We start from the raw sequence: 17508 nt of genomic DNA on the forward strand, positions 1-17508 counted from the left end.
AGAGATAGGTTGAATAAGTTAGGTCTTTATTCTCTGGAGAGCAGAAGGTTAAGGGGGGACCTGATAGAGGTCTTTAAAATGATGAGAGGGATAGACAGAGTTGATGTGGACAAGCTTTTCCCTTTGAGAATAGGGAAGATTCAAACAAGAGGACATGACTTCAGAATTAAGGGACAGAAGTTTAGGGGTAATATGAGGGGGAACTTCTTTACGCAGAGAGTGGTAGCGGTGTGGAATGAGCTCCCAGTGGAAGTGGTGGAGGCAGGTTCATTGGTATAATTTAAAAATAAATTGGATAGGCATATGGATGAGAAGGGAATGGAGGGTTATGATATGAGTGCAGGCAGGTGGGACTAAGGGGAAAAAAATTTGTTCGGCATGGACTTGTAGGGCCGAGATGGCCTGTTTCCGTGCTGTAATTGTTATATGGTTATAGCAGGGTTTGTTCCCGAGAACTATTCATGGCATGACCAGTTCACAAATCAGAAATGCAACCACACACAATGTACCCACATGGTCGATGTTCATAAGCCACATGAATAGAATTAGGCCTTTCATCCCATCAAGTCTACTCCGCCATTCAATCATGGCTGATCTATCTCTCCCTCCTAAACTCATTCCCATACCATCTCCCCATAACCTCTGACACCCTATTCTAATCAATATTCTATCTATCTCTGCCTTAAAATTATCCACTGACTTGGCCTCTACAGCCTTCTGTGGTAGAATTCCACAGATTCACGACCCTCTGACTAAACAAAATTCTCTTCATCTCCTTTTTAAAGAACGTCCTTTCATTCTAAGGCTATGGCCTCTTGTCTTAGACTCTCCCACTTGTGGAAACATCCTCTCCAAATCCACTCTATCCAAGCCTTTCAGTATTCTATATGCTTCAATGAAGTTCTTCTAAACTCCGGCGAGTACAGGCCCAGTGCCGACAAACCCTCATTATACGTTAAACTACTAATTCCTGGGATCATTCTTGAAAACCTCCTCTGGACCCTCTCCAGTACCAGCCCATCCTTCCTCGGATATGATGCCCATAATTGCTCACAATATTCCAAATGAGCCCTTACCAGTGCCCTATCGAGCTTCAGCATCACATCCCTGTTTTTGTATACAAGTCCTCTTGAAATAAATGCTAGCATTGAATTTATTTTGTTGCCTGCAGCCCTGCAGCAGCCGGCAAATCCATCTCGCTGGTCTCTCAAACGTTTGTTCACTTTATCACTTAATCAAAAATCTGTTAATTTAGACTCTCAAAAATTAAAATTGTTTGCTTATATGATTTTAAAGAACTGCTGTTTTAATATTAATCTGAAATTTACAATTTCTTATCCTTGTGAAAAGTGTGCTTTTCTTAAGCATTGTCTTAATACTGCTTGTTTCAATATATATATTAAAGTTTCATGTTTTGTATTTGTTACTTTTAATTATAATTTTATGTCTTTTTGTTTGAGCAGGTACCCGTTTCTTTCTGCAGAAACACCATTTTGGAACTAACTGCATATGACCAATATGGACGGAAGTTTGATAACTTTACCTCTCTGTTCATTAACTGGAAATCATCCAACTCTTCTCTGGGCAGTCTTCATCCTACATTACTCATGGAAATGATTTTAAGAGATGACGGAAGTGGACAGAAGAGGCTACATGGTAATGTATTGTGAGCTGAGCACAAGCACCTTAATATATTGCAAAAAGCTACAGTGGGAGAACAGATTGTCTAAGAATATTATTTTAAATGCCAGGGTCTGATCTGTATAATACAAAAGCAAGTTAAAGTAGCTATTTCAAAGGATGAAATCTGGTAAACAGAACTACTGACCTAAATTCCAGGAATTCTTCCCTGTAGAAGCAAGACCAAAGATCAGGGGCTCTGCTCTATGATCTTTGAGCAAGACGATATCTCCATCAAGGTGTAGTGAGTTGAAGAATATAAACTGGTATGTCTAGGTCTTGTAGAAGGTCAGTCTAGAAAATTAATGAAACTAAACATGTGGCGGCGCCAGGTGATGTACAGGTCGGCAGGGTGATGCAGCGCGTAGACCAACATGCGGTGTTGGCAGGGTGATGTACAGGTCTGCAGCATGTATGTGGCAGCAGGGTGATGCAGCGCATAGACCAATATGTGGCAGCAGGGTAATGCAGCTCATAGACCAACATGGGTGGTGGCAGGGTGATGCAGCTCATAGACCAACATGCCGTGGTGGCAGGGTGATGTACAGGTCTGCAGCATGTATGTGGCAGCAGGGTAATGCAGCTCATAGACCAACATGGGTGGTGGCAGGGTAATGCAGCTCATAGACCAACATGCCGTGGTGGCAGGGTGATGCAGCACGTAGACCAACATGCCGTGGTGGCAGGGTGATGCAGCTCATAGACCAGCATGGGTGGTGATGCAGCTTGTAGACCAGCATGGGTGGTGGCATGATGCAGCTCATAGACCAGCATGGGTGGTGGCAGGGTGATGCAGCTCATAGACCAGCATGGGTGGTGGCAGGGTGATGCAGCTCATAGACCAGCATGGGTGGTGGCAGGGTGATGCAGCTCATAGACCAGCATGGGTAGTGGCAGGGTGATGCAGCACGTAGACCAACATGGGTAGTGGCAGGGTGATGCAGCTCATAGACCAACATGCCGTGGTGGGCAGTGGTGGCAGGGTGATGCAGCTCATAGACCAGCATGGGTGGTGGCAGGGTGATGCAGCTCATAGACCAGCATGGGTGGTGGCGGGGTGATGCAGCTCATAGACCAGCATGGGTGGTGGCAGGGTGATGCAGCTCATAGACCAGCATGGGTGGTGGCAGGGTGATGCAGCTCATAGACCAACATGGGTGGTGGCAGGGTGATGCAGCACGTAGACCAACATGGGTGGTGGCAGGGTGATGCAGCACGTAGACCAACATGCCGTGGTGGCAGGGTGATGCAGCTCATAGACCAGCATGGGTGGTGGCAGGGTGATGCAGCTAGACCATAGAGGGTGATGCAGCTCATAGACCAGCATGGGTGGTGGCAGGGTGATGCAGCTCATAGACCCGCCCGCTGCCTCATGGGGTTCAGTCCTCATCTTGGTGCTGCCTGTGGAGTTGCACATTCTCCCTGTGACTGGGGGGTTTCTTCGGGGTGCTTTGGTTTCCTGCCACATCCCAGAGATGTGCAGGTCGATAGGATATATTGGCCTCTGTACAAAACCTCGAGTAAAGATGAGTGGTTAAATCTGGAGGGAGTTGTTGAGGATGCAAGGAGGATAGTGGGATTCACTTAGGATTAAGATAAATGGGTGGTGGGCCGTCGACACAAACTCAGTTGGTTGAAGAGCCCGTTTTGTGCTGTACTTTTGTTTTGCTAAAACATTTTCTTGTAATTTTCACTGAGTATATATATTATATTTTCATTTTTAAAAACAGGTCATAGAATGGTTACAGTTTACAGGAAGAAAGGAACTGTGTCCATTTCAGTATATTTGGTTGGGTATCAAAAGACTCAGCCTGACTTCTTCCCCGAAGTAAGTTAACAGTATAGCTTTGAGTTATGCAAATTCATTTATGCCTTTACATTTCTGTCTTGTGTACACAGTTTAAAACTATTTCCAACCAAGTTGTCAAAGATCTAGATTATATTGTCAATCCTGTAATAAATAAATTGGTAGAATATGAGATGAACTTTTCTCTACCTTTTATAGCAACATCTAGGACTTAGATTTCATTTGGGAAATATACTATCACATATTCTTATTTACATTTTCTTTGAACATTTCTGTGTAATTCTTCAATTATAAAACTTGACCAACCTCCTAAATGATATTGACTGCAGATTGTGGAATCTGGAATGAATAACAAACTTCTGGAAAAATTCAACAATGGTAGGGGAAGGCGGAGGTCGACATTTTGGGTTGATGTCCTGCATGAGGAGTGAGATTATATAGGGAATGATGGCCGGCATATAGAAGTGAGCCAGATAGAGGCAAGGGTCGGCACACTGGTGCAGCGGTAGAGTTGTTGCCTCACAACGCCAGACCCAGGTTCCATCCTGACTACGGGTGCTGTCTGTGCGGAGTTTGTCCAGTGTCATAGAGTGTGGAAACAGGCCCTTCGGCCCACACCAACCAACATGTACCATCTACACTAGTCTGGCCAACATGTACCATCTACACTAGTCCCACTTGCCTGTGTTTGGCCCATATCCCACTGCCAAAATTAATCAAAGACTTTATTGTCATTCAAAAATATACCAACAAATGCAGATCTGAACGAAATTTAGTTTCATCTGGCTCACTGTGCAACATAAAATAACAAAAGGATAAAATCGATAAAAAGATAAAATAGATAATAGTGGCGGCACATTATATAGAATTCAAGAGTCTGAATTCAAGAGTCTGATGGCTCGGGGGAAGAAGCTGTTGCAGAACCTGGCCGTTCTGCTCCTTATACGGCAATACCTTTTGCCCGAGGGCAGCAGAGTGAACAGACCATGATGGAGATGTGTGGGGTCTTTTATAATACTGTTGGCCTTGGGCAGGCAACGTTAGCACGGATTGAAGGAAGAGAAGTCCCAATGATTTTTTCAGCCGTCCTCACCACTCTCTGCACAGACTTCCAGTCGGAGGCTTTAGTCCCCAAACCAGACAGAGATGCAGCTGGTCAAAATGCTCTCTATGGTGCCCCTGTAGAAAGTGGTGAGGACGGGATGGGGGAGGTGAGCTCTTCTCATCCGGCGCAGAAAGTGCAACCGCTGCTGCGCTCTCTTAACTAGTGATGCGATGTTTTGTGACCAGGTGCAGACTGATCTGCACCCCCAGGAACTACTGACCAAAAGTCCATCCTAATTCTCTTTCCCACTGAACACATGCTCAGAAACTTATGTTTGCACCAGTGGGAGAGTCTAGGACTAGAGGTAATAGCCTCAGAATTAAAGGACATTCTTGCAGGAAGAATTTCTTTAGTCAGAGGATGGTGAATCTCTGGAATTCTTTGCCACAGAAGGCTGTGGAGGCCACTTTAATGGATATATTTAAGGCAGAGATAGATAGATTATTGATCAGTACGGGTGTAGGGTTATGGGGAGAAGGCTGGAGAATGGGATTAGGAAGGAGAGATAGATCAGCCATGATTGAATGGCGGAGCAGATGATGGGCCAAATGGCATCAGTCCACCAAGGCTATGGGACCTCCTGGGTGCCAACCATTTCAACTCCCCATCCCATCCTGACCTTTCTGTCCTGGGCCTCCTTCATTGCCAAAGTGAGGCCGCATGCAAATTGGAGGAACAGCATCTCATATTTCGCTTGGGCAGCTTACCAAGTGGTATGAGCGTTGAATTTTAAGTAACTTCTACCTAAACTCCCCACCCCGTCCCTTCACCCTAGTCATTTAACCAGTTCCACAGTTCACCCGATTGTATCCCTCTTGAGATCACACCTTCCCTAGCCAACAGTGGGCCCTGCTTGGCACATTTGTGGCTGAAGCCCTGATTGGTCCAGGTTCTTTTCTCGCCTCCAGCGCTTCACCTCACCCCCTACTTTCAGTTTGAAGATGTGTCCCGACCCAAAACATCACCTATCCTTTTTCTCCAGAGATGCTGCCTGACTGGCAGAGTTACTCCAGCGTTTTGTGTCTATCTTTGGTAGACTAGTTATTCTGAATGGATGAGAGTGTTCCTCTTTTAGTTTTTTCCTCAAGAAGGTGAACCCACTCTTTATTCTTTGAGCTGGTTGTCTCCTGTCCTTTGTGCCTGACTGAGGACACAGAGTTGATAAATATCTGTCTTCCCAAACACTGATAACTGATTGCCGATGGGACCTGTCAGAGTTGGGGCTGTTAATGACCATCAGGTTGCTCATAAACCACCCACTTGCCAAAGCTTCAGCGATGACTGCATCAGTTTGCAACAGAACTCTTCCCTTTTACAAACTGGAGGCATGGCATCAATCAGCACTGGCCAGCTTCAACTGGTGCTCGTTAATTACTACATTAGATGCCCTGGACCCACAGTAAAGTAATAGCCAGAAGATAGATGCAAAACGCTGGAGTAACTCAGCGGGACAGGCAGCATTTCTAGATAGAAGGAATGGGTGATGTTTCTGGCCGAGAAAGATGGGTGATGTTTCTGGCCGAGACCCTTCATAGAAACATAGAAAATAGGTGCAGGAGTAGGCCATTCGGCCCTTCGAGCCTGCACCGCCATTCAATATGATCATCCAACTCAGTATAACCGTACCTGCCTTCTCTCCATACCCCCTGATCCCCTTAGCCACAAGGGCCACATCTAACTCCCTCTTAAATATAGCCAATGAACTGGCTTCAACTACCTTCTGTGGCAGAGAATTCCAGAGATTCACCACTCTCTGTGTGAAAAATGTTTTTCTCATCTCGGTCCTAAAAGACTTCCCCCTTATCCTTAAACTGTGACCCCTTATTCTAGACTTCCCTAACATCAGGAACAATCTTCCTGCATCTAGCCTGTCCAAACCCTTAAGAATTTTGTAAGTTTCTATAAGATCCCCCCTCCGGTAGGCGGCGCGGCTCTGGCCAGCAGCGGCCTCTGCAGTCTGTCCGCGTTTTTATTATTTTTTGTCTGTGTTTTTATGTAGTTTTTGTTATTTTATGTTGGGGTGTGTGTGTGGGGGGGGGGGGGGGGGTGGGGTGGGGGGGGGGGGAAACTTTTTGAATCTCTCCCTGCACTGGAGACCCGACCTTTTCTCGTCGGGTCTCAGGTGTCGTTGAGGCCGCAACGAGGAGCGGCCTCCAACAGGAAGAAGCCGGGGACTCTGGTGCCGACTCACCTCACCGTCGCGGAGCTGGCCGAGTCCGGAGCGGGTGGAGCGGTGGAGGAGCGCTGCTGCTGCTGCTGCTGCTGCTACCGGAGAGTCGGAGGCTCCAACGACAGGTCTGTGGACGGCGGCACCGGGAGCCCGCGGCTCCCTGGAGGGAGACCGCTTTTCGGGGCTCCTGCAACGGCGAATTCTCCCGCCCGAGTTGCGGGGTTGAAGAGCTCCTGGAGCGGGGCCTACATCACTGCCCCGCGCGGCTGGAATGGCCGCGGACTCTGCGAGCGCACACCGGGGGCTCTAACATCAAGACCCGGTGTGCGACCTCGCACCACCCGGCGTGGCTTTAATGGCCGCGGGACAATCGCCATCGCCAGCCGGGGGCTATGACTTTGACTCTGACATCGGGGGGGGGGGAGAGTGCAGTGGAGAGATAAGTTTATTTGGCCTTCCATCACAGCTATGTGATGGATGTTTATGTAAAATGTAATTATGTTGTGTCTGGGGTCTATTTGTGTGTAATGTATGGCTGCAGAAACGGCATTTCGTTTGGACCTCCAGGGGTCCAAATGACAATTAAATTGACTCTTGACTCTTGACTCTTGACTCAATCTTCTAAATTCCCGCGAGTACAAGCTGAGTCTATCCAATCTTTCTTCATATGAAAGTCCTGCCACCCCAGGAATCAGTCTGGTGAACCTTCTCTGTACTCCCTCTATGGCAAGAATGTCTTTCCTCAGATTAGGAGACCAAAACGGTATGCAATACTCCAGGTGTGGTCTGAGCATCAGAACCTCCCTGCTCCTATACTCAAATCCTTTTGCTATGAATGCTAACATACCATTCGCCTTCTTCACTGCCTGCTGCACCTGCATGCCTACTTTCAATGACTGGTGTACCATGACACCCAAGTCTCATTGCATCTCCCCTTTTCCTAATCGGCCACCATTCAGATAATAGTCTACTTTCCTGTTTTTGCCACCAAAGTGGATAACCTCACATTTATCCACATTATACTGCATCTGCCATGCATTTGCCCACTCACCCAACCTATCTTCACGCATTCCTTCTCTCCAGAGATGCTGCCTGTCCCGCTGAGTTACTGCAGCATTTTGTGTCTATCTTCGGTTTAAATCAGCATCTGCAGTTCCTTCCCACACAAGTTAATAGCCAGCATTGTTTGAGCTGATTGGGAACTGAAATCATGATAATAAGGGGAATAAATATTAATTCTGTGTGCTTTCTGCACCAGGTGTAATTGGGCCAGTCCAGTTGCATCATTACAATCTCAATCTGTCGTTATCTGCACTTTGAGTTAAGCACTGAAGTATACAGTTGTGCCTCTTTATTTAGTAATCTAATCCATTGTCCAAATATATTTTCTGCAGGTGAATAGCTTGTTTGTGCCAATAACGGCCAGCATTGATTTATTACTGGTGGATGATGTGTCCTTGGTCCCCAGAAACCTCACTGTGTACAACCATCCCGATATATTGGTAGGACACGCATTTAATTCAAGGTTTCTTTTACAATAAAATTAATAGAGTATAGGGACACAGTCCACAAAATAGTGATGTAAATTCACAAATCTCATTCAAATTTAATTTGATAAACTGGCCGTGATAAATCTGTGACTTAATTCTAAGCAATAACCCTAGGAATTATAGTGAGGTACAAGGGGAATGCTGTATGGTTGTTGGTTGCTATTTGAACCGTGGGCTGGAGTCCTACTAGCTTTACCTTGTACCTTTCCATCTGAAACTAGGCAGATAAACCTGGGAGTAAGTTAATTCACAAGGATATGGAGAGAATCTATGTTTGGAGTCTGAGGATGTAGTTGAGGTGATAAATGAGAGCTTGACATCTGTATTCATTGATGAGAAGGACATGGAGGACAGCGAGATCAGTGAGGACAATACAAATATCCCAGGGCAGGTTGAGATCGAGAAGGAGGTGGTGCTGAGACTCTTGAAGAACTTCAAGGTGTATGTCCCCAGGGCCTGATGGGATCATTCAGTTCCATAGTGAACCTGTAGAGTAAAGAATCTCCAGGATTTACACGTGTGCAGAAGTCATTCCTATAGAAGCAAGATACAATATAAAGGAGTATAGCACAAGAACAAGCCCTTTGGCCCACAATGTCTGTGTCAATCATGATACCAAGACTGATTCTTATCAGCCTGCACATAATCCCTCCATTTCATGCAAATCCAAATGCTTATTAAAAAGACTCTTAAATGCCTCTCTCATCCATGATTGATGGGCGGAGTACACTCTGGGCTTAATGGCCCAGTTCTGCTCCTATGACTTATGAACTTGAGGCCAGTTCATTGCCTATGTTTAAGAGGGAGTTAGATGTGGCCCTTGTGGCTAAAGGGATCAGGGGGTATGGAGAGAAGGCAGGGATGGGATACTGAGTTGGATGACCAGTCATGATCATATCGAATGGCAGTGCAGGCTCGAAGGGCCGAATGGCCTACTCCTGCACCTATTTTCTATGTTTCTATGAACTTATGGTATCTGCCTCGACCACCATCCCAGCAGCATGTTCCTGGCACTCACCACTGTCAGTGTGTAAAATAAATTGCCCCTACATCTCCGTTAAACTTTGCCCCTATCACCTTAAAGCTATTCCCCTTTGTTTATGATTTTTCCATCCTTGCAATGGATCCTTGAAAAAGCTTCCGTCTGTCTACCCCATCTATGCCTCACAATTTGATATACTTCCATCGGGTCTCTCCCCTCCCTCGGCGATCCAGTCCAAGGCTGTCCAACCTCTCACTGTAGCTAATACTCCCGAATCCTGGCATCATTCTGGTAAACATCCTCTGTACTCTTTCCAAGCCTATTTTGGGCTGTTCAGGACAGTACACAATACTAAATGCAGCCTATGCAAAGTCCTATAAAGCTACAATGTGACTTCCTGACTCTTAATGCCTCAAATTAGAAAGCAAGTATACCACTCACGCCTTTTCCACTCTTTCTACCTGTGTTGCCACTTTCAGGGAGTTATGAACTTGGACCTCAAGATTCTCTGTACATCAGACTCATGCTATTGATCATATATTTACACCATTCATTAAACCCCATCTTCCATTACTCTGCCCATTTCTACAGCTGATCTATACCCTACTGTATACCTTTGACTGCCATTCTCACAGTTCGCAACCCCAGCAATTTTGGTATCATCTGCAAATTTACTGAAAACATATCTAAATTTACGTCCAAGTCATTTATGTATTTTACAATGCGTTGAGGTCCCAACACAGATCCCTGCAGAACTTCACTTGGCAGAGACCTCCAGCCTAATATTGTCCTTCCACTACAACCCTGTGTGTTCTATCAGAAATGTATATTTTTACCATCACCATTTAGGGTATAAGGTTAGGGAATCATTCATTGTTATATGTTGTATTCAGTGCAGCTGGACTGCAGGATACGAGTGGATTGTTTCTATGTGTGAGGCACACTTTGTATCTCTGCTCAGCTGCTGCAGTTGAAGAGTGTGGAAGTGTGAGGAGACACAGAACTAAATAATAGCCCTAAGAAAGACACAAAACGGAGTAACTCAGCGGGTCAGCATCTTGGCAGAAAAGTAATAGGTGACATTTCAGTTATCTCACTAACTCACAGTCTAAAGAAATATTTCGACCCAAAATGTCACCTATTCCTTTTCTCCAGAGATGCTGCCTGACACGCTGAGTTACTCCAGAATTGTGTGTCTCTTTGATGTAAATCAGCATCTGCTGTTCCTTCCTACACATAAATAATAGTCCTATTGCAGCAAGATCCATCTCTTGTCAAAACAATCACTTTGAACATTTCTTGTAATATGATATTGCAAAATATTGTGTGTTTATTCCCTTCTTTGTGAGCAAATTATAGCTTAACCTGTACATTTTATGAATGAAACAAACCCAGTAATTTACATTTTCTTTTTCTTTAGGAAGTAATCTATTTAACTGAAGGCTCTGGATATTTTTTTGTTAATACGACAGACGCTGAGGTTTTAACCAGCACATATATGGAAGCCAAAAATTATATCCAAGTTAGTATCTGGTTATGAAAAATGTTATTTACATCTTTAGTGACGATGTTAATACTGAAAGCACTTGTTGCCGCAGGTAAAGCCACTGCAACCGGGAATAGTGACACTGAAAGCTTATGACCTTTGCCTGACCTGCAAAGGTCCTGCCAGAGCTGAGATCCATGTATCGGATATATTGGATTTTGAGCTGGACCTTATTCATAAGGTAAGCAAAATGAGAATGTGTAAGTGCTGTGAAATGTATAATACTAAACTCCTACTTTCTCTGAACACTTGGTCATTTTGTTGACCAAATAAAAGTCATTTTCTCATACCTAAAGTTTCAAACATTAAAGATGCATGCAATTTATACTGTTCATTTTCTGCACAGTCACAAAGAAACCTGACAGCACAAGAGACCGTTCAACGTATTGTTAATGAAAACATCTATTGTAGTAATTACTGCTGAACATGAACTTCTGATACCAGATCAGTAGAACTTTGAGTCTGAAGGAAGGGGCTCAGGGATGATCTGAAGAATCTAAACGAGAATGTGTTTGACAAATGCAGAGGAAGCAGTAAATAAGTACGTTATTTCATTGCGTCATTTTTCCTCAGATTGAAGTTGGAAAGTCTGTTGCAGTAAATGTGAGAATCCTGGATTTCTTCAAGCAACCCTTTTTGAACAGATACTTTCACTGCATGAATATAAGCCTGCAGGCAGCCTCCCCAATTGTCACCTTAGAGTAAGTACAGAGCAAGGTTCCAAAGTTGCAGTTTACCACTTTAGGTAGACCACCAAAATAGATCAGAAACATAATACATATTTCTTTCAAAAGCTGTATTGATCTCTTTATTGCCACTAATATCTTCACTTTCAGGTCAAGCCGATGTATATTTTGATATAATTTTCACTACTTACTTAGTTTAGGGTTCACAAGCCTTTGGACACATATCCTCTACTTGTTAACCCGATCCTAAGTCTGCCATTTAATCTTGAACTTCACAACAAGACATACAAATTCATCGGTTAATTGGCTTCCACAAACTGAGGCAGTACTCCACCACCTGCACCACTGTTCCACCACCACTGCACCACCTGCATACTGCCATACTGAGGCAGCACTCCACCACCTGCACCACTGTCAAACTGAGGCAGTACTCCACCACCTGCACCACTGTTCCACACATTTCAGATGAGAAAGACAAAGACTAAAAGGAATATGAAAAGTGGGGGAGAAATACAATGTAGGAAGTAAAGAAGGAGAAATTGGACAAGAGTGAAAGTCAAAAATATAGTGGACAATGGAAGTCAAAACGAAGAGAAATCTAGGATAATGGAGCGAGAGATAGAGGGAACATGGTTAATGAGCGAGAATGCTAATAATAGGGGGAAATAAGGGGGAAATCTTTTAGGACCGAGATGAGGAAAACATTTTTCACACAGAGAGTGGTGAATCTCTGGAATTCCCTCCCGCAGAAGGTAGTTGAGGCCAGTTTATTGACTATATTTAAGAGGGAGTTAGATGTGGTCCTTGTGGCTAAAGGGGTCAGGGGGTATGGAGAGAAGGCAGGTACAGGATACTGAGTTGGATGATCAGCCATGATCATATTGAATGGCCTACTCCTGCACCTATTTTCTATGTTTCTAATATATGAGTATGTTTTCAAATGGATCATGTCATTGGGGATTTCACATTGTAATGTTATCAATGTGCTTAATTGCAATATGCATGATCAATAATGTTTTTTCTTGCTTGGGGTACAATGTAGTAACTGTTTAGTAATGTGCAATCGTGAAAGTTTGTTAGTTACAACAACGTATAAATGTTAACAATTTACAATGAGCATTAGGAGGTTTGTACGTGCCTCTTAAAAGGTTAGACATAGTTTTCCAATTTAATTTTAATTGTACTAACAGGAAATGTGGGGCGATGCACTTGTTTATAGTGTCCATTGAATAATTGTACTGGGATGTGTTTCCTTGTAGTTATTTTTGGAACATGGTTAAATATGTTGTAAATGACAAATATACAAAGGCAGCTGGTGGATTGGTTGAGCGAGTGAGTCTATTTCAGTGGCACAGCAAGTCGTCAAGTCAATTTTATTTCTATAGCACATTTAAAAACAACTCTCGTTGACCAAAGTGCTTTACATTAGTGCAGGTACTAACGTGCTACAAACAGTGGTACATAGATCAACAATACATATATAAATACATACGTACAGCGCTCCCTCAGAGGACCTCAAGAAAGGCTTGAGAGTAGAAATAAGTTTTAAGTCTAGGGGGAGGGGGCAGTTCTGATGGGAAGAGGGATGCTGTTCCATAGTCTAGGTGCTGCAACCGCAAATGCGCGGTCGCCCCTGAGCTTATGCCTGGACCGCGGGATGGTCAGTAACTCCGTCGGCCGATCTGAGGGACCTGGAGGTGGTATGGTGGGTAAGCAGATGTAGCTGGGGGCAAGCCCGTTAATGGCTTTGATAACAAAAAGGAGCTTGAAATTCATTCGGAACCGCACCGGGAGCCAGTGAAGAGAGGACAGAATCGGGTGATATGGTCCCTTTCTCGGGTGCCCGTCAGAAGTCTCGCTGCGGCGTTTTGGACCAATTGCAGGTGGGACATGGATGTGGGACAGGAAGTCCGGAAGTGGCGGCGCTGTTAACAGCTGCGGCTCGCCTGCAGTCCGTCTGTCTTTACTTTGTGTTGTTTTTTTTTTGTCTTGTTTTGGCTAAGTTTTGGTTTATTAGGTTGTGTTATGGGGGGGGGGGGGGGGGTGAAACATTTTTTTTTTTTTTGACTCTCCGTTCGGGGGAATGTGAGTTTTTCTTGTCGTATCCCCCTTCTCTGCCTCCGTCTGCGCTGAGGTCTAATGGCGGAGCTGGCGGTCTCCAACCTGCGACCGACCTCGAGGCTCCGGAGTCAGAGCCAGCCAGGACTTACCAACGCGAGGCTGGCCATCTTCGGGGCCGAGGCAGCAGTGGCCCGACTCGCTGATGCGGCGTTCCAGCTTTCGGCAGCGGCCCGGAGCTGAAACAGCGGGACACGGAGCTGATGCAGCGGGACTCGGAACTGGGGCAGCGGGACTCGGAACTGGGGCAGCGGGACTCGGAGCTGAGGCTGCGGGACTCGGAGCTGGGGAAGCGGGACTCGGAGCTGGGGCAGCTGAGGCTGCGGGACTCGGAGCTGATGCAGCGGGACTTGGAGCTGAGGCAGCGGGACTCGGAGCTGAGGCTGCGGGACTCGGAGCTGAGGCTGCGGGACTCGGAGCTGAGGCTGCGGGACTCGGAGCTGAGGCTGCGGGACTCGGAGCTGATGCAGCGGGACTCGGCGCTGAAGTTGTGGCGGGCCGACTCGGAGCGGAGACGGCGTTCCGGATTTCGGCAGCGGCGACATCACCATAGAGGTCCGCTGGACTGGAGAGCGGCATCTTCGACCTGGATCGATCGCCTCAGCGCAGAGGGAGAACAAGGAGGGAAGAGACAGAGACTAAGACTTTTGCCTCCATCACAGTGAGGAGGTGCTTGGTGAACTCACTGTGGTGGATGTTAATTTGTGTTTATTGTATGTTTTGTTATTTATTGTTACTGTGTATGACTGCAGGCAATGTAATTTCGTTCAGACAGAAAGGTCTGAATGACAATAAAGGAATCAAATTCAAATTTAAATTCAAATGATTGGCTTATGCCAGTGTAAGGGAAGTTGCAGTAATCAAGGCGGGAGGAGATAAATGAGTGGATGATCTTTTCAAGGTCGTCAAATTGGAGGAAAGGTTTTAATTTAGCTATCGTCCGAAGCTGGAAGAAGCTAGCTTTTACCACAGCATTGACTTGTTTGTCAAATTTCAACGCGGAGTCAAATATCACGCCAAGGTTTTTGACGTGAGGTTTGAGTAATGGGGTAAGGCTTCCAAAGCTGCCTGCTATGGAGTCCGAGGGGCCGAGTAGGATGACCTCAGACTTACTCTCGTTTAGTTGGAGGAAGTTCTGGGCCATCCAACACTGTATATCCTCGAGGCAGTGGATAAGGCTGAGTAGATTTGATCGGTTGTTGGGTTTCGGGGGAGGTAGAGTTGTGTATCGTCTGCATTGCAGTGGAAGGAAATGCTGTGCCTTTGAATGACTTGGCCTAAGGGGAGCATATACAGGGAGAAGAGAATGGGGCCTAGGATGGAGCCTTGTGGAATCCCGCAGCTAAGGCTAGCTGGGGAGGAGAATGAGTTGCCTATGTTTGTAGAGAAACTCTTATCTATGAGGTAGGAGATGAACCAGCTCAGGGCAGTGCCATCAATACCAACCCCGTATCGGAGACGGTCAATTAGGATGGTGTGGTCCACTGTATCAAATGCTGCGCTGAGGTCGAGAAGGAGCAGGATTGCAGTCGCCGGAGTCAATGGTGAGAAGCAGGTCGTTATGTACCTTCAAGGCAGACTTTGTGCTGTGGTGGGCCCTGAAACCTGATTGGAAAATTTCCAGGATGGTATTTTGGTGTAGGTAATGTAAAGAGGTGTTATCGACACACTGTGACTTTACTTCTTTATTACATTCATACTGTGGCATTACAGAGAGCACTGGCTGTACGTGGTCTGTCACGGAAACTAGAGGGCGATATGTGGGTGGGGAGGTTGTAATTATACTTGTGATATGGGGAGTGGTTAGTAGTGATGAGGTAACTATATTAAGGGTCACATGCATATGTCATCTACAGGTAAGGCATTAGTTGATTTTAAATTACCTTTTCAAGGACTTTTGAATGGAAAGGCAGTTTGGAAATAGGTCTGTAGTTGCTAGGCAAGGTGGGGTCTAAGTTAGGTTTTTTCAGGAGGGGCTGGACCACCGTGTACTTGAAGCAGGTAGGAACAGTGCCAGTGGCCAGACAACTGTTGATGATAGCGAGGATGCTGGGACTGGCTATTGTAATGACATCCTTCAGAAGGCCAGTGGAGAAAACGTCGAGGGGGCAGGTAGCAGGGTTCATAGAGGAGACCAGCTTTACAAGGGAGGGTAGCATAAGGGGTTGGAAACCGTCTAATTTTGAAGAACAGACCAATGAGATAGCTAGGTCACGGATGGGAGGGAATATTCGTTCTGATGTTCTTAACTTCGCTGGTGACCGGAGATTTCAAAAGGCAGTTGGATTAGTTAGATGGGCAAAATTGGCCAATTGAGCAGCTAATAAAAAGAAGGCAAGGTGTAGCAGAGCGGTGTAGGAAAGAGTGCAGTGAAGATTTAGTTTAGTTTATAATAATAATAATAATATCTTTTATTGTCAGTCCACATAAGTGCAACGAGATTTGGGTTTGCAGCTTCCATCCAATGTCATAACTTAAATAACTAATAGAATTTAGATTTAGATACCCCGAGAAACATTATTATCATTGTCATTCCAAGGCACAGTGAAAAGCCTTGTTGTTACATGCTATCCAATCATCAAAATGGCATGATTACAATAGGCTATACATGATTAGGAGAGGAGATTCCCAGGATTTGAGGGCCTGAGCTATAGTGATGCATTGGGCAAGCTAGAACCATTCTTTGGAGGGCAGGAGGCTGAGGGATGGTCTTATAGAGGTACATAACATTAGGGGAATAGATCGGGTGATTTCACCCAGTCCTTTACCCAGGGCAGGGCAATCAAGAATCAAAGGACATAGGTGAGCAGGGAAAGATCTAATAGAACCTGAGAAGCAACTTTTTCCACACAGCGGGTGGTGAGTATATGGACCGAGCTCCTATAGGAGGTAGTTGAGGCAGGAACTACAGCAACATTTGGACAGGTACTTGGATACGAATGATTTAGAGGGATATGCACAAACGCGGGCAGGACCAATATAGATAGGGTTTCTTGGTCAGCATGGGCAAGTTGGGCCAAAGGGCCTATTTCTGTGCAGTATGACTATTTTCATAATTTTAAAACCTTTTTTTCAGAGCAATTTCTAACTTGGATAAACATGCTGCAAGTTACATGATGAGAGCTGTGACCCTGGGCCAAACAACGCTAGTTGCAACTGTCAAAGACAAGAATTGTCGCAAGCTGAGCTCCTCTCCACGTCAGATAGAGGTGAGTGTGTCCGTCTGGCAGGTTCTTATGCATGTACGTTTGCTAGCATTAGCATTCATACACGCATCTGCTTTAGCCATTGAACAGAAAGTAATGGTTCCTGCTGAGAATGTTGTGCAGAGTTCCAACAGGAGGCTCAGAGAGACCTGGAGCGACATAGCATGGAAACAGGCCCTTCGGCCTAACTTGCCCACACCGGCCAACATGTCCCAGCTACACTCATCCCACCTGCCTGCGTTTGGCCCATATCCCTCTGGACCTGTCCTATCCATGTACCTGTCTAACTGTTTCTTAAATGTTGGGATAGTCCATGCCTCAACTACCTCCTCTTGCAGCTTGTTCCATATCCCCACCACCCTTTGTGTGAAAGTTACCCCTCAGTTCCTTACCCCTTCACCTTAAACCGATGTCCTCTGGTCCTCGATTCCACTACTTTGGGCAAGAGATTCTGTGCATCTACCCAATCTGGTCACTTTCTTTGTATAACAAAGTAGCAAAGCCTTTATATAGGTTAACGCTTGTGCTAATGGAGCAAACTTACTTCTGAAGCCAAAGCATGGATTTAGGCATGGATTTACCCCCATTTTCCACCACAAATTAGGGGGTGGGGGGGAACAAAAGCATTATTAACAGGACTTGGGGATATACAAGCTTG

The 17508-nt window shown here is 45.5% G+C and overlaps 1 protein-coding gene across 1 annotated transcript in view; it reads left to right on the top strand.

Moving 5' to 3' along the window:
* LOC129710483 (nuclear pore membrane glycoprotein 210-like) overlaps positions 1–17508 on the top strand; it is a 113304-nt gene that overhangs the window by 67436 nt on the left and 28360 nt on the right. Inside the window, exons 17-23 of the mRNA XM_055657437.1 lie at positions 1464–1666; positions 3379–3508; positions 8157–8264; positions 10715–10816; positions 10893–11021; positions 11414–11541; positions 16721–16853. Of these exons, the coding sequence (XP_055513412.1) occupies positions 1464–1666; positions 3379–3508; positions 8157–8264; positions 10715–10816; positions 10893–11021; positions 11414–11541; positions 16721–16853 (933 nt within the window). The remainder of the gene's footprint in view (positions 1–1463; positions 1667–3378; positions 3509–8156; positions 8265–10714; positions 10817–10892; positions 11022–11413; positions 11542–16720; positions 16854–17508) is intronic.

Source organism: Leucoraja erinacea, chromosome 28, assembly GCF_028641065.1.
Source record: "Leucoraja erinacea ecotype New England chromosome 28, Leri_hhj_1, whole genome shotgun sequence".
NCBI lineage: Eukaryota > Metazoa > Chordata > Chondrichthyes > Rajiformes > Rajidae > Leucoraja > Leucoraja erinaceus.